This window comes from Labeo rohita, chromosome 17, assembly GCF_022985175.1.
Source record: "Labeo rohita strain BAU-BD-2019 chromosome 17, IGBB_LRoh.1.0, whole genome shotgun sequence".
Classification (NCBI taxonomy): domain Eukaryota; kingdom Metazoa; phylum Chordata; class Actinopteri; order Cypriniformes; family Cyprinidae; genus Labeo; species Labeo rohita.
In genome coordinates this window covers 11464267-11488392 of record NC_066885.1, presented here as the reverse complement: position 1 = coordinate 11488392, position 24126 = coordinate 11464267, and the positions used below count along the sequence as shown (strand labels likewise).

General features: G+C 37.2%; 1 protein-coding gene across 1 annotated transcript in view; it reads right to left on the bottom strand.

The window, feature by feature from the left end:
* The window catches only part of si:dkey-288a3.2 (protein phosphatase 1 regulatory subunit 37), a 54509-nt gene that overhangs the window by 23413 nt on the left and 6970 nt on the right, over positions 1–24126 (bottom strand). The window contains exons 4-10 of the mRNA XM_051133290.1: positions 22115–22215; positions 20087–20206; positions 18992–19139; positions 15681–15836; positions 15446–15558; positions 11020–11161; positions 10739–10905 (exon numbers count right to left, since the gene is read on the bottom strand). Coding sequence (XP_050989247.1) covers positions 10739–10905; positions 11020–11161; positions 15446–15558; positions 15681–15836; positions 18992–19139; positions 20087–20206; positions 22115–22215 — 947 coding nt within the window. The remainder of the gene's footprint in view (positions 1–10738; positions 10906–11019; positions 11162–15445; positions 15559–15680; positions 15837–18991; positions 19140–20086; positions 20207–22114; positions 22216–24126) is intronic.

Below are 24126 nucleotides of genomic sequence, written 5' to 3'. Positions count from 1 at the left end.
AGCATCCAGTCCCATCAAAATATGAGCCAGTGTGTTTCAGGCAAAGGCTTCTGAGACAGCTTAACAAAGAACCACTGAAGCAAAGGCTTCTCACACTTTACTGGACATTTACTCCACCTGTCTATATAGACACATTGGCGACTATATGCATTACTACAGAAATTTAAAGGGATAGTTCATCCAAAAATGACAATTCTGTCATTCAAGAAGTCCACTTCCACAACAAAAATTTACAGATAATTTACTCACCCCCTTGTCATCCAAGATGTTCATGTCTTTCTTTCTTCAGTCGATAAGAAATCATGTTTCTTGAGGAAAACATTCCCAAATTTGTTTCATTTAGTGGAATTCAATGGTTCCCCCAAGTTTTAACTTCCAAAATGCAGTTTAAATGCAGGTTCAAATGGCTCTAAACGATCCCATCCGAGGAAGAAGGTTCTTATCCAGCAAAACGATCAGTCATTTTCAAAAACTCCCATCTTGTTTTCTTTCCCAACTTCAAAATCATCCTACATTGCTGCAGAAGTACCAACCCAGTGTTTACAAAATGAACATGCAGAGAAGATCGAACACTATTTACAAAAAAAAGGTAAAACAGCGATGTAGGACGATTTTGACATTTAAGAAGAAAACAAGACGGGAGTTTTTCGACATACCCCAACTGTATTGACCCGGATTACACAGACTACACATGTGCATCGCAGAGATGAGACAAGACGAAGAAGAAGAAGACCCTTCTTCCTCGGCTGGGATCGTTTAGAGATTTGAAGCTGCATTTAAACTGCATTTTGGAAGTTCAAACTTGGGAGCACCATTAAAGTCCACTGTATAGAGAAAAAATCTGGAAAGTTTTCCTCAAGAAACATAATTTCTTATCGACTGAAGAAAGAAAGACATGAACATCTTGGATGACAAGGGGGTGAGTAAATTATCTGTAAATTTTTGTTCTCGAAGTGGAGTTCTTCTTTAATTACTCAAGAACACAAGAACACAAATTAAGATATTTTTGATGAAATCTGAGAGTTTCTGGCCCTGCATAGACAGTGACGCAAATGACACGCTCAAGGCCCAGAAAGGTAGAAAGGACATTGTTAAAATAGTCCTTGTGACGTCAGTGGTTCAACCTTAATTTTATAAAGCTATGAGAATACTGTTCACAGACCAAAATGTCAAAAAGTGTGAATATTCACAGGAACATTACTAATAAAATGAACTGTCATGTTCAAGTAAGCAGTGTAATATGTGTTTAAGATCTCCACAAGATTTGTGTCCATTTTGTATTGCTAGCGCCACAACTTCTAAACAGCCTTTACATCTCATCAGTTTGTTTTTCATATGCTCTTCCCACAATCCTCAACCCCCATCCCCCTTTTCACCCTCAAATGAAAAAAAACGGATGGAAAAAAAACAACAACAACCTCTACTTCCTGTGAAACTGTTGGTCGCACCTCTGACTGCACTGACGGGGGAGAGTAAAGCCATTAAAATGACACGGAGACAGATCGTGTGTGACACTTCAAAGGGTCTGGAAAAAGCTGGAAAACTGAGCAGCGCAACCTCCTCATCCACCCTCCGGCGGGAAAGAGAAGAGAAAAAAAAAAAATAACACAAAGCCGACAAGCACGCGCCGCATGGTCAACACAAGCACCCAGAGACTCCCGCGCTCTCCTCTCGGCCTCCCCCCAGACCCAAACACAGACTCGTCCCCCGCGACTACACGTCCAATGATTACACTATTCCCGCTCTTGCGCTCAGAGGGGCTAATTAATGCTTTAATATGCAAATGAGTGCCACAGTAAATTACACAGCTGGCAAATATGCCTGTTTTGCCCCCAAAACTACATCAGGAAATGAGCAAGACTGCATGTGGATTGTGAATGCAAAGAGACAGAAGGTTTATTTCGAAACTGCGAAGACAATTTCACCTCAAAGTTTTACTGGTGAAAGGGTAAAAGTTTATGAACAGTGTATCTGGGAGATCTGAACAGTGTTTTGCACAGCTATATTTTAGGACAGTACAAAGGTTCTTTGAATGCAATTAGACGCCACATTTAATTTAACACAAATGAAAAAAGGCAGTGAGAGAAGCAGATACAGTCCAATCAGTATGTTGTACAGTTGATAAAATGTTAAAAAAAAAAAAAAATATATATATATATATATATACACACAGACCTTCACAACTATTGCACAAATATTGCACTTCACAACCTCATATCTGTTCACATATGTTTTCTAGTAAGTATACAGTGTTTAGTGTCGAAGCAGACTGACTTCTGCAACAAGATATTGGTGACAAGTGCTATTTTTTTCCATGACAGTGAGAGCAGATGCAAAGAAACAGAGAGATGTGAGAGTGTGATTTGGTTTAGCTTTGATAAACATATGACACTTGACTGCTTTGCTATATACGGCTGTCGTTTTCATGCCCTACAACCATGTGAAGTTGATGGGAGAAGATTCTGTGAAAGTATCACTAAAATATGGAACATGTTACTCACAAACTCCACTTCTCTAATTAAAGTATAAGGCCGCACGGAACTTTAAAGATATTTTTTGCAGTCACTCAAGAGATAAAAGCAGAAAAAATATGAAGCTGTAGTGCAATGCATAGGAACTTTGAGTTTTATTCAAAATAATGGCAAATAAATTTAAAATTTAATTAGACATAGGAGCGGAAGAAAACAATAAAGAGACAAGATTATCTACATTAGATAAACTACTATTTAACATCAGATTAGGAAAATAGTGGGTTTTACACACATCAAACGTCTGTTTTGCCCCCTACAATGGTAATTTTGCCCTGTCCCAATTGTATTCAACAACTGAAATCATAAAACATGTCATAATTTTGACAAACCGTTGAATTGATATTCAATTAATTGCAGTAACTGTTTTAATTATTAATGTTTTTAATTATTAATCTTAATTTACAAAAATGTATCACACATCTGGTGTATGTACAACCCTATTACCACATGATTTTGCCCCATTAAAAGAAAGCAAGACTACAGTTATAGGAGCAATATTCAGGCCCCTCCTCCCTTCTCTGTTACTTTTATTTAATTTATTAAATTACTTTACATTTACAAGAAGTATAAATTAAGAAATAATTACAAACCATTTTTAATCCAAAACTAATAATTTAATATATATATATTAAATGATTTTGAATTAAAAATTATTACCAACCCCAAACTTTTTTTTTTTTTTTTACATTTTTTGTTTTATTTATTTATATATATATATTATTTTATTTCAGAAATTCATTAACACAACTTTGATGGAAAAAAATAGCATGAACTAGATTTTTTAAAATAAATTTAGTTTTTCCTCTGTAACATGCACTTTTACTAGCTCTGATAAGAAAATGTTGAAATTCTGTTTATTACAAACAAAACTTATAGTAGCTTGTCATTGGAAAAACACAGAAAGCCCTCATTTTAAACAATGGTTACAAGAATTGTCTTATTGCTTGGTTTTAGAAAAACTTACAAAAATTGTTAAGGGAAAACTTGAGAAGTTTTTTAAAGTATGGAATCCCTTAATAGGATTTTTGAAGGAAGCTGATCCAAAACAATTTTCTGTGTAACTGGGCATCACGCATCACCTGATATTAATGATTAATGTACCACTGTTTTGGCATCTTTGTGTGTATTATATATATATATATATATATATATGGACATGTATTTATATATGTGACCCTGGACCACAAAACCAGTTTTAATTTATTATATGTGCCAAGAATACCCTGTAATTACTGATTTTTCTTTTATGCCAAAAATCCAGATATTTAAAGATCATGTTCCATGAAGATATTTTGTAAAATTCCTACTGTAAATATATCAAAACTTTAAAGGTGATTTTCTCAGTATTTTGATTTTTTTTTTTTGCCAAAAATCAAATAGTTGTATATCGGCCAAATATTGTTCTATCATGTTCATACATCAAAGATATTTTTTATTCAGCTTTCAGATACTGTAAATCTCAATTCAAAAAAAACTTTATGACTGGTTTTTGGTCAGTATTTTGATGCGATATGGGAAAACCCATTTTTAAAAACAAAAAGGGCTTGAACCCAGCTTTCATATGGTATCAAACCCTAAAAAGGTAAAATTTCACCATGTTTTGGGGTTTCCTAGATCGCATCACATATATGTAATCTTTAAATTACCCCTTTTTCCCCTCTTACAATTTTTCTTATTTCATGTTACAGTTTCTAAAAATCAAAGACAGTGTTGAAAAAAAACATTTTGTTTTTCATTTTGAATAGGCAGAAAAATAGCAATGTAGTGCAATGGGTTGAAGCCATGTAAATATTCACAAAGAATCAAGTTAAAAAACTGAGCTCTCTACAAGTGTGTGTGTGTGTGTGTGTGTGTGTGTGTGTAAAGCTCATCATAAGCAGCTCATCAGAGGTCCCATGAGCAGGACCTGCTCTCTGTCTGCTCACTCACTCAACTCCAGCCATCATAGAGTCAGACACCATGACCGACCACAAACACTAACCAACTCTTAGTTCCACTTGGAGTCTGTCCCACAAGACCACCTGCCCCCCTGCAGCCCTACCTGCATCTCTAATGATCCTTAATGAGAGACATCACAGCAACCTGACTGTGTCATGCACAACAACAGTGACTTTGAGCAAACAGCAAAGGAAACAATATGATGCCACTGTTGCACATCATTGTCGTAAAAGGATATAGTTCACCTCAATCTGTTTTATCCATGCAATAAAGGGCAATGGGGTCCAGTGTCATTTGGCACTAGTGTTGCACAATATACCAGTACTTTAAAAGTATTGCGATTCCCTGCTTTTAAAAACGGTATGATTCTGCATTTTACTAGTACCGGTACTTTAAGAACACATTTTAATAAGAGCCGTATTTCTGTGTGTATGTGTTAGTGAATGGCAGAGATGCGCAGTTTTGTTTTCTACACACATACGCGTGACGCTCGTGGTGTTTTCAGCCTTTGCCGCCTCAATATATGAGTACATGAGCACATTAACATTATCTCTAGAACTGCTCGGAGAGTCACTTCATGAGCATTTCACCGTTTCTTTTGCAGAAAACTATCGTCATATGAATGAAGACCCTAAAGGTCTTCACAGCAACCCGTCAAAATAAAAGTTTGGTTTAACTTGACAGCTAGAAATACATTAATATATTACTTAATGTAAAGGTAGCACTACTACTAATAAAACTGTAAATACACAACGCAGTATTTCTGAAAAAAAGAAATAGCCTATAATAAATTAATTCTTTATCAAATCTAATTATCCTTTATAAATTCATTATACATGCATGTAATGAAACGATTAAAACAGAATCCAGAAAATTAATGGAAAACAGAGATTCACAAACGAAACTGAATTTGAGAAAAAAAAAGCATTTTATGGGGCCTTAAATTTTGAAATGCAAATGTAATTTCTGTTAAACTTTTAATAAATTGCTGGTAAATTCTGCAAGTTTCATGATTTCAATTAATTAGACATGCTTTTGATAAATATATTTTTTAATGTAACCATTAAAATAGTATTGGTTCAGTAGTAGTATCGTGATATTTATTCAGGTATCGTATCAAAATCAAAATTTTGGTATAGTGACAACACTATTTGGGACCCTACTGACTTTCACTGCATGGACAAAAAATATATATAGTCTTTTTTGTTCCATGATGATGAGGAAATGAGAGGGTTTTTTTATTTTTGGGTAAACTGTCACTTTAAGACAAGAATGTTTTTTAAAGGGATAGTTCACCCAAAAATGAAAATTCTGTCATTAATTACTCACCCTCATGTCGTTCCAAACCCATAAGACTTTCGTTCATCTTCGTAACACAAGTTAAGATATTTTTGATGAAATCTAAGAGCTTTCTGACACTGCATAGACAGCAACGCGAACAAAAATGTGGTTAAACTTAATGTTATGAAGCAACGGGAATACTTTTTGTGTGCAAAGAAACACATGTCAGTCTTCGCCATCCGTTCACGAGAGTATCTAAAAATATCTTAATTCGTGTTCTGAAGATGAACGAAGGTCTTACGGGTTTGGAACGACATGAGGGTGAGTAATGACAGAATTTTCATTTTTGGGTGAACTTTCCCTTTAAGTCAAGAATTTTAAAATAAATTTCTTTGGAAGAAATAAAAAGACAAAAATGAGGCAAGAATTTGATGAGAAATGTTGAATGTGTAAAGTCTGACCTTAATTAAGAGTACAAGCACCTTGCTAAAGAGATGGATAACATGGTCCCAAATATCTGAACTTCCTAAGACTCCCACAATAAATATTTTAGACCAGTAAATAATTAATAATTAATACCAAACAGGCCAATGATCAAATAGACTTGGGCTTCAACAGACACGCCAAATCAGATGCTGTAAACAAAGACCCAAGGACCTACATTCCCTCCCTACCACCTTCCTCTCGTTTAAATATGCGCATGTAAAATCGCGCCACGCACACACGCACACATCCGCATACACTTTTCTTTTGAAGAATGGAATTTTCGCTTTTCTCAGTCCCAGGGAATTTTACGAAACTGAATCAGAACACTTGATCTGACCACCCGCTGATTTCTGATGGAAAGATTTGCTTTTTAATACAATCGTCAGTCGTTCTGCCACGTTGTGCCTGGCCCAGACAAATCCCAGCAGTGTGTCTTCTTGTACTGCCACAGTGAAATGTCTCATTCTCCATCGGTTAAATACCACCCTGCTGTAATCTATCACGGTGGAAATGTTAATAACATCGTCCTCTGTTTCAGCTGAGCTTAAATATGACACATTTATACACATTTAAGACAGATGGTGTGTTTTCAGGCCGTTTATCGATGAAAATACATTTCGAGGTGCGACCGATTGACGGGGGGAACAACATCAGAATCCAAACAAATGACTGATAGAAAAAAATAAAAAAACAAGTCCGTTTCTAGCTTTAGAATCTGTTTTAAAGAGAGCATTCTGTCCTTTCACGATTTTAATTAATGCTTTAATATGCAAATAAGATAGAGGAGATAAAATCCTGACAAACAGATGGCAAGTGAACTTTCTCTGTTCTGGCATGTTCTTAAGTTGCGGTATCAATTTTTTTTTCAGGGCGTCTGCAACGATGTGTGAAGCAGCAGCTCTAAGAGATCAGCAACAACTCGTGTCTTTGTCTAACTTTGATGGGAACTTCTGTCTTTGAAGACTTGATTAAAGTTTAACCACTCTATAGCAAAAGTTAGTTTACCTGAGCAACTTTACAATATTAATTGTAAAAGAAAAATCCACAATTTGCATCACCAGACTTGGAATGATAGGATGAAGCCACCAAATTTTGTGTGAAAAAAAAAGTAAATTCAGTTTAATTCTATTATATTTGGATCCTCAATTAGGGGTGTGTGATATATATTGTCTATGATAATATTGTAATCGTAAAAAGTTCCTTGACAAAAACTGTGGACGGAAAGCCAAAATGGAGACAAAAAGATGCATTTTCAAACAAAAACATATTAGTGTGGATAAGGCCTTAGGGATAATTCCCCCAAAATTCATGATAAATAGGCAAAAATCCCCTTTTATATTTGTATCATCTGATATATAGTTATTATTACACGAAGAGTGACGTTTTTCTCCGAATATCAGCACAATTGCAGATGTGATACTGAGTTGATGTACAGTTCAATAAACAAGAAGCTGAAATTAAGTGACTTACATTTTAGACACAACAGTTATTGTTTTTGCTTTATTTTAACAACGAAAGTAGTTCCAAACAAAGCCACAGCAGAACTGTTTCGTGGCTCTGAACAACACACAACAGTGTTGTGTGACTGAATCAATCAGCCGTTTGAATGAATCGGTTGAATGAATGACTCAACAGCCACGTTTTCATCCAAAGTTTCGAATTTAGTTGCAAAATAGGAATATTGCATAAAACATTTGCAAAAAAGCACCATTTCTATCCAACGAGTCAAAGAGAACAAAATCATTATTTCCAGATAAACTAGCACTAAATATCTCTAACAAAAGTAGGAGAAGCCAATGAATATTACCATTTTCATATATTATAAATTACTTGTGCCTCAGAGCAAGCAGACGAAACACAAAAAATCCGGTCATTGCTTTCAGATGTCAGCTGTTTGGGAACGCAGTCTTGTAAGACAGTTCTTGGAGGCAATTATACAGAAATACTTTGACGACAGACTTTGCTCAAGCATTTCAGAATGACCATAACCAGTGTTGGGCAGTAACACATTACTTTGTAACGCGTTACTGTAATTAGATTATTTTTTTAGTAACAGAGTAATTTAATGCGTTATAATTTTTAAATTAGTAATTAGAGTATCGTTACAAGCATGCGTTACTGCTGCGTTACATCACTGCTGACAGAATGTGATTTATAATGTAGATTATAAAAAGGGTGTTGGCTACCACACGCGACGTCCTCTACGTGAGAACTACTTTGACTGGAAAGCGCCTGTGAGGCGGATACTACCAATGAAAACATAGTCAGCATGGAGAGTGGAAAGCACACGTTCTGTAGCTGGAAATACAATCATTATTTTGAGTTTATTTCTGTCAAAAGCAAGAACATTATTGTGCGTTGTCAATTAGAGGGGAAGAAAGCCTTTTCAACCGTGAAAAACTCCATATCCAATTTAAAACCTCTGAAAGGGCAGCACGGCACATTAAAACTTATTGAGAACCTACCGGGTGCGGAGAGCAACACATCAGCTTCCGTTGTCGTACCGCGCCGCTCTCTGTTGCGTCGAGTCCAATGAGAGTGGTCTCTAATCTACTGGTACTGGACTCGACACAACAGAGAGTACAAGACTTGCGCGGTACAAGACTTGATGGGCGAGTGCGGGTGCGGGCGCGTTCGGGCAGAGACTCGTGTGTGCGGGATGCAATAAAATAAAATGATTTGTGGGACTCCCACAAAATAGAACTGTCTAAAATAAAATATCTAAAACAAATGAACTGCTATTCATGTATTGCACAAAAGCAACAAGACCAACTATATAAAACAAACACGATTAACAGGCGTAAGCATAGGTGGAGTTTCTATTTATAACGTGTTTGCAGTGTTGAACAATGTTGATTTCTGAAATGCAATGGACAATCAGAGAATCCACTCACCGCTTGAAATGCCGTGCATTCTGCAACCACGCACACAGCAGCCTATTGCTTTTAGTTAAAATAACAGCGGTTTGTGAATGGTGATGCTTTAATAACAAATATTTTATCGGAGCGTTTATGCTGGGATGGTAGGCAGTTACAAGTTCACGATTTTACGTAAATTGGATGTACAGAAGAAAGTAACGTAACGAGTAATGTAAGTAATTACTTTTGAAATACAGTAATCAGAACAGTAATTTAATTACTTTTTAGAGGAGTAATCAGTAATCAGTAATCATTTAATTACATTTTCAGAGTAACTTGCACAACACTGACCATAACATTTCAGATTCTGTGCAATGAGATCAGTCCACTGGTTAGTCAAGTTATCCCGTCCCATACCGCAAAGTCAAATTTTTTTTGGTGCGCATGGAGGAATTTATTCGCAAAATGCGTTTCCATATCCCATTATTCACATTAACTCTTTTTCGCACAATTCAAAAACCACCTCAAGTGAGCGCAAAAAACTTTTTTGTGAATTAAGGGGTTTTCTTTTCTAATTTTAGCATTTCCATCACTTGTTTCTGATGCGATACTTCAAAATGCGCATAAAAACAGGGTGATGGAAACATAGCTAATGACTCACTTATGCAGTGATTCGCCACCACCTACTGGCGATTTTAGGTTTACATTTAAAGTATATTTTCCCTTTTTTCAACCAAATAATTTCAAATTTCAGTAGTTCAAAGTTGTTAAAACATTAATTAACCTGCATTTACATTTGTAAATGCGTTCATGTTCTGCATTAAACAGTCTGTTCAGATTCTCTTCAGATTCTGTGCCACCTCTGTATTGCAAACACAAGTTTTGTTGATACTGATTTCATTTGATTGCTAACAGCTGTATAGTGTCTTACTATTTGAATTTACTGATTCAATTTAAGAATTAAAATGCTGCATATATTTAGGTTAGAAAAAAATAGCCCTATAAAGGCAAAAATGCCCATAAAAGGTAAAAATCTATATCAACTTAAAAGTTAATTTTTGTTACTCCAGTGTGTATGTGTGTGTGTGTGTGACTCAGGACCACAAAATCAGTCATAAGGGTCAATTTTTTAAAATTGAGATTTATACATCATCTGAAAACTGAATAAATAAGCTTTCCATTGATGTATGGTTTGTTAGGAAAGGGCAATATCTGGCTGAGTTACAACTTGTTTGAATATCTGTAATCTGAGGTAATCAAATAAAATCAAAATACTGAGAAAATTGCATTTATAGTTGTCCAAATGAAGTTACTAGCAATGCATATTAATAATTAAAAATTAAGTTTTGATATATTTATGATAGGAAATTTACAAAATATCTTCATGGAACATGATCTTTACTTAATATCCTAATGATTTTTGGCATAAAAGAAAAATAGATCATTTTGACCCATTTTGGCTATTGCTGAAAATATACCTGTGCTACTTAAGACTGGTTTTGTGGTCCAGGATATTCCATGTCTGAAAACTAGAGTTTAAAAAAAAAATCCTGATATTTCCAGGCAGACCTGAAGACCATCTGCATGCACAATTACTGTTCTAAACACTTAGATAATCAGGATGGGGTAAAGCTGACAACTGACCTTTTCCTCTTTCAGATGTTGGTCCAGATCCAGTCTGATGAGTGAACGGTTGATCTTTAAGGCCAACGCCAGAGCCATGAGGCCCCCAGCAAGCACCTGGTTCTGCCGTACATCCAAACGCTGGATCTGTGGACTTTCTGCAAGGATCTCAGCCAAAGTCACCGCACCTGGCACGTTCGGTAGAAAACACAGGCTTAGTTATAAGGTAAAACAGAAATGCATCCCAGTAAAAAAGTAGATAATGTGCCAAAGAAGTCAAAAAGCAATATTACAAACCCTACCCTCGCATGTTATTCCTGTGGAGGCTAGGCCAAGTTGCAATAAAGAGCGATTGATCATGAGGGACTCTTTTAATGTGTGAATGCCTCTGTTCTCAAGGATGTTTTTGCCAAGGTTCAACGTTTCGAGCGTTTTTAAGCGGGGCTGGAATAAAAAAAAAACTGAAACAGGATGTTAAAAAAAACATGCACTGATGAGCTTGTTTTTAAATCACTTTTTATAACTCAAAAGTGTCTTTTTTCTGTGCATTTGAATCCAATTATGGATGGTGAATTTGTGTCACTTTGAGAGCTTTAAGTGTCACGCCGCGCCGTGGCAATAGATTGGCTCTCAAGAGCATATTAGCCGCGTCATTTATGAAGCACGATTAGCAGCCATATAAAGCAGGAGATAGCGGAGCACATGAGGGAAAAGCCATGTTGCATAACAGAACGTACACCATGCCAGCTCGCTACACTCATTATTCTCACTTAGTCTCCTGCTTTAAATGAAAAACCACAGACAGCTAAAAAACAAGCTCAGAGATCAACTCGCAGTTCATTTGCGTCACTATTACAACACTCAAGGATGTAAACACCCACACACATATATATACACACAAGCACATATACGGTATATGTATGCAGACACAACCAACAAGCCCAGTCAAAGATTCAGAGAAAGAAACTAGAGAAAATGTCACTGAAATGTCATTTCAAATGTAAAACACTTATGTATTTGCTTTGTTATCAGGTGTGTTTTTACCTGTAAATATAATAATGCACCAATATAAACTTATTTTAGTACATAGATATAAGAAGATATTTTGACTAATGTCTCAGTGTTTTCCCCATACAATGAGAGTCTCTGAATAATAATAATATATTTTTTTTTAAATACATTTTTGTTTGCAAATGATGCTGATAACAGAAAAAAACAGCATTAAGAAAATGCAAAGTATTTAAATTAAGCAATCAATCAATAAAAAGTAGGATTCATTTTACTACAGACAAGTATTGTTAACATAATGTAACACAGTGTTGAAAGTTAACTGAAGTAGCGTTATTCTAACAGCCTATGGCTGACAACTTCAGTCTTCCGATTTCCAATTGGTCAGACAAGGATCCGCTGAAAAATGTGGATAACATTGTGATTTAATTATGTTCTGCTGACATCAGAGAGTTGTGTGTCTGCCCAAATAACCCATTTATTCACTCTCTCTCTTCTTCTGCCTTTAAAGAAACCCCAGGAAAAAAAAGAAAGAAAGGTTAATAACAACCCTTCCTGTGTCATATTCGACACGACCAGCCATTGGACTAATTATATTCATTATGGCCGCATGGATGTCTACTTATCCTTCTTAATGACAGACCACATGAAAAAGCCCTCTAAACACATATCTATTATTTAATCAAACTGTTCCCATTTGGTACAGGCAAAATGGAATGAGCAGGCTTTATTTTTGGCCTGAATGAATTCTCTGTGAACACGCCAAAGGCCGAGAGAAGAGAAAGCAGGCCTTTAATTTGTAGCTTTTGATTTGAATCGCCATTCAGATGACAGAAAGGTACAGTTTATTCTGACAATCAGAGCTGCTGAAGAGGAATAGATATTATTAAGGATTAGAGATGAGCTTTCCAGTGAGGATGAGACAAGCCATTTCCTTTTGTTCTCTTCTCTTTTCTCTCTGTGTGTCAAACTCTGCCGTAGACCACAAAAAAAAAGAGAGATATATCCAGTAGCTGTCGTGTTGATGGTTTGGGTACTTCCTCTCCAAAGCCAAGCAGGGGCCACATGCAGTGTCACTGTTCGTCTTTAATCAAAGCCACACTCAGATAAAATAGGAATGAATAACTGACTAAAAAAGTAACATACTGAGTGAAAATCATTGTATTTACTACTATATGCAACCCGCAGTTTATTCTACAGGAACAGACCCACTCCAAAATGAAACTTCCCTGGAATACAAAAGGTGAGTCAAATCGAATTGTTATTCAGTAAAAATCCTGACAACCATTCGTGAATTAACTGCTCTTTGAAAAAAGATCTTTTCAACGAATCAGCTGATCCAGTTCACAAACCTAATGTAAGTCTTATCAAATCAAACTGATTCAGTTTACTGGCTTAGTGATCCGTTTACAACAGTAAACAAATTTATGAGTGAATAAAAACATAAATTTCCAAACGCAAGTCACATATAGCTATTGTACTGTATGGATTCAGAAGACTTGTAATATAGCAATTTATAATCATATAAATAAATGTTATGATGATGATATAGTTCTGATAAGATATTCATGTCTTTCTTTCTTTAGTCAAAAAGAAATTACAGTTTCAGTGGCTTCAAAAGGCTCTACATGATCCCAGCCGAGGAATAATGGTCTTATCTAGTGAAATGACCGTCCATTTTCTGAAAAGAAATTACAATTTATATACTTTTTAACCACAAATGCTCATTTTGCACTAGCTCTGCTTCCACTACTTCATGCATTACATAATCACGTTGGAAAGGTCACACATGACCAGGGGTCGCATTAACAGAAAACTGTCCGTCATTTACAGATTTTTTTTTTTTTTTTTTTTATAAGTGACGGAAACATATTAAGGCAGTACGTCACTTTGACAGACTGCACTGAGAGTGATCTGTTGTAACTTATAATTGGAATTCCCACCCCTTTCCAGTTGGTGGTGACTGCGCTCCAGTGTGGCAGCAGAGCACAGGATCCAAAACAAAAACGAAACTGTCACAGGTCTTTTGCTATGTGTTTGATTAAGCACAGGCAAGTACCTAGCAGTGTTGCCAAGTCCGTGGTTTTCTGCAGAATTTGGTTACTTTAAAGGAGTAGTTCACTTCCAGAACAAAAATTTACAGATAATTTACTCACCCCCTTGTCATCCAAGATGTTCATGTCTTTCTTTCTTCAGTCAATAAGAAATTTTGTTTCTTGAGAAAACATTCCAAAATTCTCCATATAGTGGACTTCAATGGTGCCCCCAAGTTTAAACTTCCAAAATGCAGTTTAAATCCAGCTTCAAATAACTCTAAACAATCCCAGCCGAGGAAGAAGGGTCTTATCTAGCAAAACCATTGGTCATTTTCGAAACAAATTGACAATTTATATACTTTTTAACCTCAAACGCTCATCTTGTCTAAGTCTGCGCGAACTCTGTTTTTTCCGGTTCAATAAGGTCAACACAGTTAGGGTATGTCGAAAAAACTCTCATCTCATTTTTATCCCCAACTTCAAAATTGTCCTACATCGCTGCAGAAGTACCAACCCAGTGTTTACAAAGTGAATATGCAGAGAAGATCAAAGGTCCTTTACAAAAAAAAAAGTTAAAACAGCGATGTAGGGCGATTTTGACGTTGAAGAAGAGAACGAGACGGGAGTTTTTCGACATACCCCAACTGCACTGACCCGGATTACAGAGACTACGCATGTAGTATTTTACCTCGCCAAACGCGTTTTGAGTAGCAATTGGGTGGGATTCATTGTGAAAACCTGGCAACCCTGGTAAGTTTAAGCTACAACAATTTATCATGCCACATTAAAGAGCGCCAAAACAGTATTTATTGCTTGAATTTCCTAATGAAATGGACAGAATCTGAAATCTGAGACTAACAAAGTAGTCTCAGTAACAAAGCACAGAGCTTAGCCTATTGTGATTTATTGGATGGGAGGCGCACTATGTACTGTTCATTGATCAACTGAAAACAGCACAGACTAAAAGATCGATTGGAATTTAAGAAGCGATATTGGTTCATAAAAATGAGAATCTATTAAAAGCAACAACGTGATTGCATAATGCGTGAAGTCGTAGACATGCATCACAGAGCTAGTGCAAAATAAGCATTTGTGGTTAAAAGTATATACGTTTTGTGTTTTTTTTTTTTTTAGAAAATGACAGATCGTTTTGCTAGATAAGACTCTTATTCCTTGGCTGGGACCATGTAGAACTTTTTGAAGCTGCATTAAAACAGCAATTTCGACCTTCGCTGATCTCCATTGAAGTCCACTATATGGGGAATAATCCTGAAATGTTTTACATTTCTTTTCAACTAAAGAAAGAAAGCTATGTGCATCTTGGATGACATAGGCATGAGTAAATTATTGTAATTGCATAGAAAAGAATGAATTTTGCATTCCTTCCAAATATCTTCTTTTCCGTTCCACAGAAGAAAGAAAAGCCATACAGGTTTGGAAAAACATCAGAGTGTGTAAATGATGACAGAACTTTCCATTTTGGGGAACCTTTCTCTTTAAATAAAACACAGTGTGAAAAGCAGTTGTGAAAATGTTTCAGCAAATTACTGATGCACAATCTTCCAGATGTGTTACTTTTTTAACTTCCTCTGCTTTTTTAATCACACTTCGCGGGTGTAGAAGTGCTGTTGTAATGATTAAAATTGCACATATCTCTATTATCTTGCCTGAGAGAAAATCTCACCAGAATATTCTGTAGATGGCTCATGCCAAGATGAGTGATGTGATTGTTACTCAGTATCAGCGTTCTCAAACCAGTCTTCTGAGAGCTCAAAGCATCACAAATCTCCTCCAAACCTGTGGAACAAAGAGAGATGACTACACAAGAGCTGAAACAAATTGTGCATTTTAACTACAAAAAACCTTTTCAGGCATGCTATTGGAAGCGCACAATACGTCCTCAAACAAAATGGGCATACCTGAGTCACACATGGTATTGTTGCTTAGGTCCAAGGTTTTAAGAGTGCTGTTGTATTTGAGGAGGTCGCCAAGTTGCATGGAGTCCTGGTAGCCGTTGAGGTTGTTTTCACAGAGGTAAAGCTCCTGCAAAGCGACGTTCCTTTTCAGAGCACCGACTAGGGCAAGAATTGAGAAAAATCTTCAATAAGCACGGTGCTTTGTCCTTGTCCGAGGTATGTGTGCTGAAGAACTCTGGCACAGTGCAACAACAAAAGATGTCATGTAAGACAATCTGCAGAAAAAAAGAAGAACGAATTTCTGTGAATGCCCACAGCTCTTCTTCCCAATGACAACAAAGGCTCATTGAAAACTTTAAGGTTGTGCAGGACTAACTCCATTATCATTTTTATTTACATCGCTGTTATTATCACGGTCATCATTTTAATCGTCAACATCATTACATGTCCCTTTTAGGGCCGGAGAAGCTTTCATGGGCTTTTTGTCTGTGGCCTCACAGAGCTGTCTGTCCAAATCAATGCGGCAGATTTGATCAGACCCTTTCGGTTGCATGCGGAATGCCAACATCGTCATCATACACAGTAGGAACCAAATAGGGGGATCGTTGAATTGATCGGAGGGACTCCACTGTGCGAGTCAGCGAGTCCCGCAATCAGGGCCCCACCGATCAATAGCAATGATCAGAAGCTGGGCGTCCCGCTGGGAAGAATGAGGGGGGCGGCCGAGTGGCCCCAAAATATCAAATGGATCCACATGCCGCTTAAAGAGACAGAGCCGTGAAGACACAGGATGTGCCACTCCACTCCTCCGTCTCATTTAAGGTCATTTTACTTGGGTTCTGTTAATGGCCTATGTCTACACTATTTCTTTTTTCTCTGTCTTTTACCCATTCATTTCCGGAGCTGACATTTCTATTCAGAAAATGGCATGATGATTCAGCAGTGGCAACAGACTCTTTCTATGCACAGAATATCCTGATGAACAAAAAGCAGTATGATATGCTTTATTTCTTTGTGCAGAAGAAGTATTCTTGTTGCTTCATAAAATTATGGTTGAACCACTGATGTCACATGGGCTATTTAAACGATGCCCTTACAACCTTTTATAGGCCTTGATGAATGTGGTAGTTGCGTTGCTGTCTATGCAGGGTCAGAAAGCTCTCATGTTTCATCAAAAATATCTTAATTTGTGTTCCAAAAATGTACGAAGGTCTTACAGGTTTGGAACAACATGAAGGTAAGTAATTAATGACAGAATTTTCATTTTGGCTTAATTATCCCTATAAGGGCCACTGCATTTCTGTAAAAGCTGTGGCTGTAGTCCCGTGTCCTTTTTAGGAGGCTAGCTCTACAGTGCCGTGGGAAAGACTCCATCTCACAGTGTGCTGGCCGAAGTGTCCTGAATGGATCGGTGCAGCAATGTGTAAAGTGACAGGAAGAAGATTACGACATCTAATCCAAGCCCAGTCTAGCTGTTAGGGTCACTGGGCCAAAATCTGCCACTCCTCCCCTTGTCCTGCTTCATCTGTTCCTGCTGGCCAGGGCCACTCATGGAGAACGCTCATTTCAAACACATGCTATCTGTACTTTAGTACTGACATATTGCAGTATTCACACGAGGGCAAACGGAGAAGCTCGTAGACTGATATTAACACTTTCTGTATTGTTAAAAAAAATCTTTGTGAACATTAGGTGTGATTTTTGAAGATAGCGTGCCCTTTGGGACAGTATGTTGTGCTGTCATGATATCATTAAAGGATTTAAAACTCTGCCTGGAGTAAATGTACTTATGCAGTGGGAAATTTTGCACAGCACTTGCTAGACCAACACCAAGCCAAATGTCACTATAAAAAAAATAAAAAACATTTGGCCACCCTTGTGATGAGTCTATATTAGCAGAGATGCGCATTGCTGTGTTTTTCACTATTTAGCCACATTAATTCAAATGTAAAAAGAGTTTTGTAAGGAAAAGTTAATGCAGAAATTACATTTTGATGAAAATTCACTTACCCTCAGACCATTTAAAATGTAGACGAGTTGGTTTGGTTTCTTTATTAAAAAAAATCTGGAGAAATTTAGCATTACATCACTTGCTTACCAATCCTCTGAAGTGAATGGGTGCCGTTAGAATGAGAGTCGAAACAGCTGATAAAAACATCACAATAATCCACAAGTAATCCACTCGACTCAAGTCCATAAAATTAACTTCATACTGTTGCTTCCAGCTAAAATGCAAATCCATAATCCTTATTATTACTTTGAGAGAAACATGCACAAATCAAACAAGGCTTACAAGTGAAAATAGTCCAAAACAATTCTAAACAAACATGAGAAAATTATATATGAGAGGACTTACAGGAGATGTTATTATGAATTATGGACTCATATTTTGGCCAAAAGTGATAGTTTAAAGTTAAAGGATTAGTTCACATCCAGAACAAAAATACAGATAAAATTACAGATAAGGTACCGACCCTGTTGTCATCCAAGATGTTCATGCCTTTCCTTTACTCTTTAAAAATGAAAATTTATATACTTCGTAACCTCAAATGCTCATCTTGTCTAGCTCTCTGATGCGCATGCATATTCTGTGTAATACAGACACAGTTGGGGTAGGTTGGAAAACTCCCATCTCATTTTCTCCTCCAACTTCAAAATCGTCCTACATCGCTGTTTTACCTTTTTTGTAAAGGGCATTTGACCTCCTTTGCATGTTCACTTCCTGGAGATCTTCCTTCCTGCAGAGTTCAGCTCCAACCCTGATCATAAACACCTGAACCAACTAATTAGGATCTGAAGAAGCACTTGATAATTACAGACAGGTGTGTTTGATCAGGGTTGGAACTAAACTCTACAGAAAGGTAGATCTCCAGGAACAGGGTTGGGCACCCTGTGAAGTGCCCTTTGAAGCTGCATTTGAACTGCATTTTGGACGTTCAAACTCATGGGCACCACTGAAGTTCATTGAACATTAACATTTTGGATCACAACGGGGTGAATACATTATCTTTAAATTTTTGTTCTGGAAGTGAACTACTCCTTTAAAATGGCTTATAATTAAAGCAGCTTTTCAGTTCACCAGAGTTTTTATCAGATGTTTGGATTTGCATTCTGACGGCACCCATTCACAGACTTTTTTGTGGAGGTCGAACTACTCCTTTAAGTAATGCAGTTGACCCCATTTCCCACAATGCACCTGTTTGCATCATTTGCATTTCACAGCACAGGGTCACATTCTCAGGCCGCTAGCACCCAAACTTTCTTCCATTCTTAGATCGCATGCACTTCAAGTGAATGGTGTGTGCTGGGCATACCAAGTGTGAAGAGAGGTTTGCCGCTCAGGCAGGTGTTTTCAAGGTGTAGCACTGTCAGCCTGCTGGTGAGAAGGGCTTTTGACAAGGCCTGTGCGGCGTAGTCCACCATGGGCATGTTGCAAGCATCCAGCCTCCACAGGCATCCACTCTGAAGAGACCAGACAGCAAACCATCAGAGAGAGAGACAGAGAGACTCAGAGGCCTGGTTTTGCCCTCGCTGCGGACTGGCCTCTCTGTCTCACCCTCTCTCATCAAAAAAACCACCCTGTCTACAGAAGCAGAAATGTCAAAACCGGAAAACAATTCTGACGGGAGGTTCCCAAAGATCTGCAGGCCATTCCGGAGTTTCATCCTTTAGTCCACCACTTCAAAAGTGTCCAGATTTTTTTCTTCTCTCCCTTTCTTGGGAGATTTTGATTGATCTCATATAATACTGCCTGAGAGCGTGCCTTTGGTTTTTACCATTGAAGTCCTCATCACCATGAGGTGATGCCGTCTTTCATCTAGAGCTGTTGCTAAATGAACACATATTGTCAGGAGTTTTATGAGGACTATAATGATGTCCATTAAAATCAAAGTGTGAACGTGGCTTTATTCAGCAGTGCGGACATTTTCATCTTTGATGCGTGGTAATTCATTGCTTCCAATTCAATCTGAATACCACTGTGAGGTATCGTTTCACACTTCATGACACATTTAAAACATGAGGCGTGTTATAGAACTTAAAAAATGAAGGCAGCTGTTTGCATAGATTTTTTTTGTTGAATTCATTTACTTTTAAGATAAATTCTCAAGTTGCCAGTTGTTGATTTTATTTTAACTAAATCAACCAAAAAAGGCATTAGAGATACAAACTGTTAAAAGTATTTACATCATTAAGATTTTTTATTTTGTTTTGTTCATGAACAAATCTGTGAATCACAAAGTAAAGGAATCCATTTACACGCACGGCATTATTTACTTGATTAAAAGAATCATTTTTGCATTGTAGCTTACTACTAAAAGGTTAAAAACAGCATATTATAACTTAATTATATCCTGACTCATTGGCCAGTAGGATTTCATGTGCAGTGTGTGAAAATATTCAAATCTTACCTGTCGGAGGAGGTGAGACAGTGACAGCCAACCTGAGAAACCCATGCCTGAGTTCGAGGACACATCGAGGTGTGTAGCTGACTCGTAGTACAAAAACATATCTAGCAAAGATGATGCTCCCTAATGAGAAAAAAATGAATCAGTATTAACAAATAAACAGAACCCTGATATTAAAAAAGAAATATTTTTATAGCGTTAGGAGCGGACACGAGCATGACGTCAAAGGCTTGTTTGCTTTGTTTGGCGCGAATGCGGCAGTTCGGGAATCTATGCGACCGCTATTGAATCAAAAGGGCGAAAGAAATCCTATTTAACCCAAATGGGTTAAGTTCGAAGTTTTAAGATAAAAGCATCGTCTGCCGCGAAATAATGGTAAGAAAACACGGCTTCGTGTTTCACGCAATTCATACAGCACGACAAGCTTAGACATGAACAAATGAATCGAGCAGCCAGCTCTTAATGAATCATTCGAATGATTCCCAAATTCAAACGTTACCAAGGACCCTTTTCACAGACAGTGATGACACGTTTTCACAGTTATTGACATCTTAGCAAAGTATTGTTATTTTCAGTGTAAAAATAAATAATACATTATGTATACTAATGGCACTGTCATTTTCTACCCTGGTGAAAAAACCAGCATATGCTGGTAGGTGTGTTTTGATCCTGGAATGCTGGTTAGGTAGGTTTTGATGCTGGTTTAAGCTGGTCCTTTGCTGGTTTATGCTGGTCCTTAGCTGGTTTAAGCTGGTCCTTTGCTGGTCATGTTGCTGGTCAAGGACCAGCATGAACCAGCTAAGGACCAGCATAAACCACCAAAGGCCCAGCTTAAACCAGCATCAAAACCTACCTAACCAGCATCCCAGAATCAAAACATACCTACCAGCATATGCTGGTTTTTTCACCAGGGTAGGTGTTTGTAATACAAAGGCTGAGGAAGTGACGGCAAATTTGACCTTTTTTAAACTCTTTGGAAAGTTATAGTGTGGATATCTTTTTGCTTTTTGTTATTGGGGCAAATTAAAACTCATATATTTTTGTTGTAGTTTAAATTCTCTACTATGCCTATCCACCTTTTTCTAAACGGGAAAGTCTGTCCAACTGGAACGGTGCTTTACATTTCCAGTCTCTGGTGTTTCTAGTCAAATATATTTTCCGAGCTGTTAATATAACGTAAACCTACGCACATTTTTACATTTAGTTATACTGAAAAAGTTTAATTCAATCTATCTTTTTTTACCCTGATTTATCATGTATTTCTATGGAGACCGAAATACAAAAGCACCCAAATGGAAGTTAGAATCTATCATGGTGCCGCTCATCCATTACTCTGGAAAAAAGTTCATATAGAAGAGTGTTTTTATGAAGCGTCATCAATCAGCCATATTGGTGGCACTAAACGTAAACAATGCCACTGAACCGAATGGAACTCGCAAATTTAGCTGATTATTGCTGCTGAAAATAGTGAGTTATTGCCATGTTTTGGGCTTTACTAATCGTTTAGACTGAGAAAAACATTTGGAGTACTATAGTCTGACAAAAGTTATAACAAATCAAGGAGAATAGTGCAAAAAACTGTCTGAAGAACAAAGGGCGTTTGTGGTTGACCAAACTGAACCAGGATTTCCAGGGTAGGTGTTTACATTCAAGTATCAGCATCCGAGTAACTAACCAAATCGTGACAAAAGTGTGAACTCAAGTAAGTCAAGTTTGCACAACTATGACGACTTACATTTCTGAGAAAAAAATGTGAAAAGGGTCCATTGGAATCATCAAACCAAGTCATTACTTTCACTGCTATGTTGTATAATTTAAATAAAATACAATTTAATAATATATTCATTATTGTTATAGATATATACATATAGATTTTTTTTAATCAAGGTGGTAGCACTAATGCCGATAACACAGTTGTACTGTGGTTCGTAAAAGTTTACCAAAAATAAGTACATTTTGAAAATTGACATGTGACCTAGCAATTGAACCAAGTGTGAAAACAGCCTTAAATGCAAATGTTCATATACTTACATTTTCCTCAAGCTCGGCCCCCTGCAGACTGATAAAATCAAATTGCACTGATTTCAGGATCTCTTCAAGAGATTCGCAGGAGCAATAATCTAACTTCTCACCTGGAAAAGCAATCAAAATGGAGATACCACTATTTACACTTTGGGTGACCCTCTCTCGACCAAGCGCTAATACCAAACCTAGATCTATGCTACACAATCTCTGCCCCTCTGTAGTGAGGCATATTAGACACTAACACACATAACACGATCACGTCTGATCCCCTCCCTTCAGTGGAGGAGACAATCAAAGAGCTTCTGATTATGCAGGAACAGATGACTTTTAAACAAAGCCCTGAGAAATACTTTGATGGCCACAGCAGTCCGTCTATATTAGACACGCGTTGCAAAGGCCCCCTTCCCCTCATAAACTCTTATCTTCCTGGTCGGGGAGAAGCCAGATCGCTCAAAGCTGCATGTTGGGGAGATAATAATTTATTCATCATTAGCATAATCATTTGTAATTTTTTTAACAATAATCACTTAACTGTACCATAGGAAGGGGGGATCAGAAATCCCATTTTTCTAATCCCCTCTGCCATGTGCAGATAATGACACTGAGACTTGGAGTTAGATGGCATCAGTGTGTGACAGGGCGCAGGAAGCCAGAACATGCTGACCCGCACTTCAAGCTCACTTCTGCTGGTATCAATAACCGCTGTTTCAGTCATCAAAGGGACAGCAGTTTAATCCCAAACTAATGCCCTTCAGCATCGGCATGTACATTTCAATTAACAGTTCTGATCTTATCAAAGTGTGGTAGCTCTAAAAAGTACAGTGGCAGTTTGCTTAAACCACACTTCAGGGATAACGGGACTGCTACTGCTAAGCAACTTAAAATACACATACAAAACTGCTTAAAATACACAGTGTAAATATAAAAATCAGAAACGGTCTTTAGTAGAACAATAGTCAAACTTATAACAGGACTGTCTGAAATACTGATTCTGATTGGTTAATCACAACATTCAGCAGAAAAATATTTTCTTATATTTGCCGTCTTCCATGACAAAGCTAAATTTTAGTAACTGAAACTGGTCAACACACTTTATGGAAGTTTGTAACTATTTCACAGTTTGGTGAATTGTGACTAATTCGTATGAATTTGTACAATCTCATTTGCATGTTTTCATATTCTCATGTTGATGTTTTTGGCAAACTTTCATGCTTTCATGAGTTTTTTCCCCTTTTCCAATGCTATCTCATGACCAGTTCATACGTATTTTAAGAGTTGTCTAATTGGTGAAAATTCGTACAACCTCGCTCGTACGATTTTGTACGATTTGTCTAGACCCCAGTGACGGGAAGGTTTAGGGGTGGGGTTAGGGGTAGATCATTCACATAAATTAATACGAAACTCGTAAAATACGTATGATTTAGCAAAAACCTTGTAAAGTATTTACAAATTGCTGTGAGATTGGGTTGTCTTTTTCATAAGTTTACATACAAATCACATTGTACAAAATCCCCACCTTGTAAGTTAGATCTTCAGAACACAAATTAAGATGTTTTTGATGAAATCCGAGAGCTTTCTGACCCTGCATAGTAATTCAACTGACATGTTCAAGGCCCAGAATATTGGTAAGCCCATGTGACATTAGTGGTTCGACCGTAATTTTATGAAGCGTAATTTTTTTGTGCACAAAGATTTCAACAATTTCTTCTCTTCCATGCAACGCAACTGACACATTCAAGGGCCAGAAAGGTAGTAGGGACATCTTTAAAATAGTCCATGTGACATCAGTGGTTCAACTGTAATTTTATGAAGCTATGAGAATACTTTTTGCACGCAAAGAAAACAAAAATAACATTGGTTCCTACGTCAACATCACCACACCCGTCACGGTACTCTCGTGAATGTATGTCGAAGTCTGACACGGAAGAGAAGAAATTGTTGAAACAAGTCGTTATTTTTGTTTTCTCTGGACACACAAAAAAAATTACGTGTCAGAAAATTACGGCTGAACTACTCAT